This window comes from Pteropus alecto, unplaced genomic scaffold, assembly GCF_000325575.1.
Source record: "Pteropus alecto unplaced genomic scaffold, ASM32557v1 scaffold67, whole genome shotgun sequence".
Classification (NCBI taxonomy): domain Eukaryota; kingdom Metazoa; phylum Chordata; class Mammalia; order Chiroptera; family Pteropodidae; genus Pteropus; species Pteropus alecto.
Window position 1 is genome coordinate 9,570,569 of NW_006441061.1, and position 744 is coordinate 9,571,312.

The following is a 744-nucleotide window of genomic DNA, read 5'->3' on the forward strand; positions in this document are numbered from 1 at the left end:
ATACACGGGCCCCGCATGTGGCAGCTGAGGACACTGGAGGCCAGAAGGGCCAAGCCAGCTGGGCCGGGTTCCCGCTATGCCATCTGACACCCGTTTGCGGACTGAGACTGGGGTGCAAGTGTGCCTTTGCCCTGCCGTGACAAGGACACTCAACCTCCCAGGGGAGGGAGAGCTGGTCAGGTGCCCACCTGCCCGAGTCAACTTTCTTGGAGCTTCAGGTGCTCTCCGGGCTCACCCAGACCAAGCCCAACAGGTCAAGGTGCCTCCTGCCCCCAGCAAGGGTGCTGGCTTCCGTTCCCTGGCCCTGGACGGCGTCACCCCTCTGTGATCCCTCGGGGGGCTCGTGACTGGCGAGGGGCTGGCCTCACTTGGCGAGGCACGGTGGCACCCACTCATGGGGGCCCCCCCTGCCGGCAGGAAGCTGAGCTGGGCAGGTGTCGGAGCCCGCGGGCCAGTCCACCAGCAACATGGGCTCAAGGGGTATCTGCAGAGGGCCTTACAGGGTTGTGCCTTGTGCTGCAGGCCACCCTGAGGAGAAGGCTGTCCCTCTTGGAGACGCAGGCCATGTGGAGCCCCAGGGAGCCACTTCTGCTGTGGCTGCTGGTGCTGGCAGCGGGCAGCGCCGAGCACGTCTACCGGCCTGGGTGAGCCGGGGTGAGCCAGGGGGTGGTCGGCCAAGAGCCCTCAGACCCTCCCCAGGGCAGCTCCCAGTCCCGTCGGGGGCTGGGGCTCCTCCCCTGGCTC

General features: G+C 67.7%; 1 protein-coding gene across 3 annotated transcripts in view; it reads left to right on the plus strand.

Annotated features, from left to right (window-relative positions):
- The first annotated feature begins 494 nt into the window (after positions 1-494).
- EGFL7 (EGF like domain multiple 7) overlaps positions 495-744 on the plus strand; it is a 4,140-nt gene continuing 3,890 nt past the window's right edge. For 2 of the 3 annotated variants that reach the window (XM_015594162.2, XM_025051175.1), the window contains exon 1: positions 495-644. In XM_015594162.2, the coding sequence (XP_015449648.1) occupies positions 565-644 (80 nt within the window). In that variant the 5' untranslated portion in view covers positions 495-564. The remainder of the gene's footprint in view (positions 645-744) is intronic. The other variant, XM_006918117.3, reaches the window with a different exon arrangement.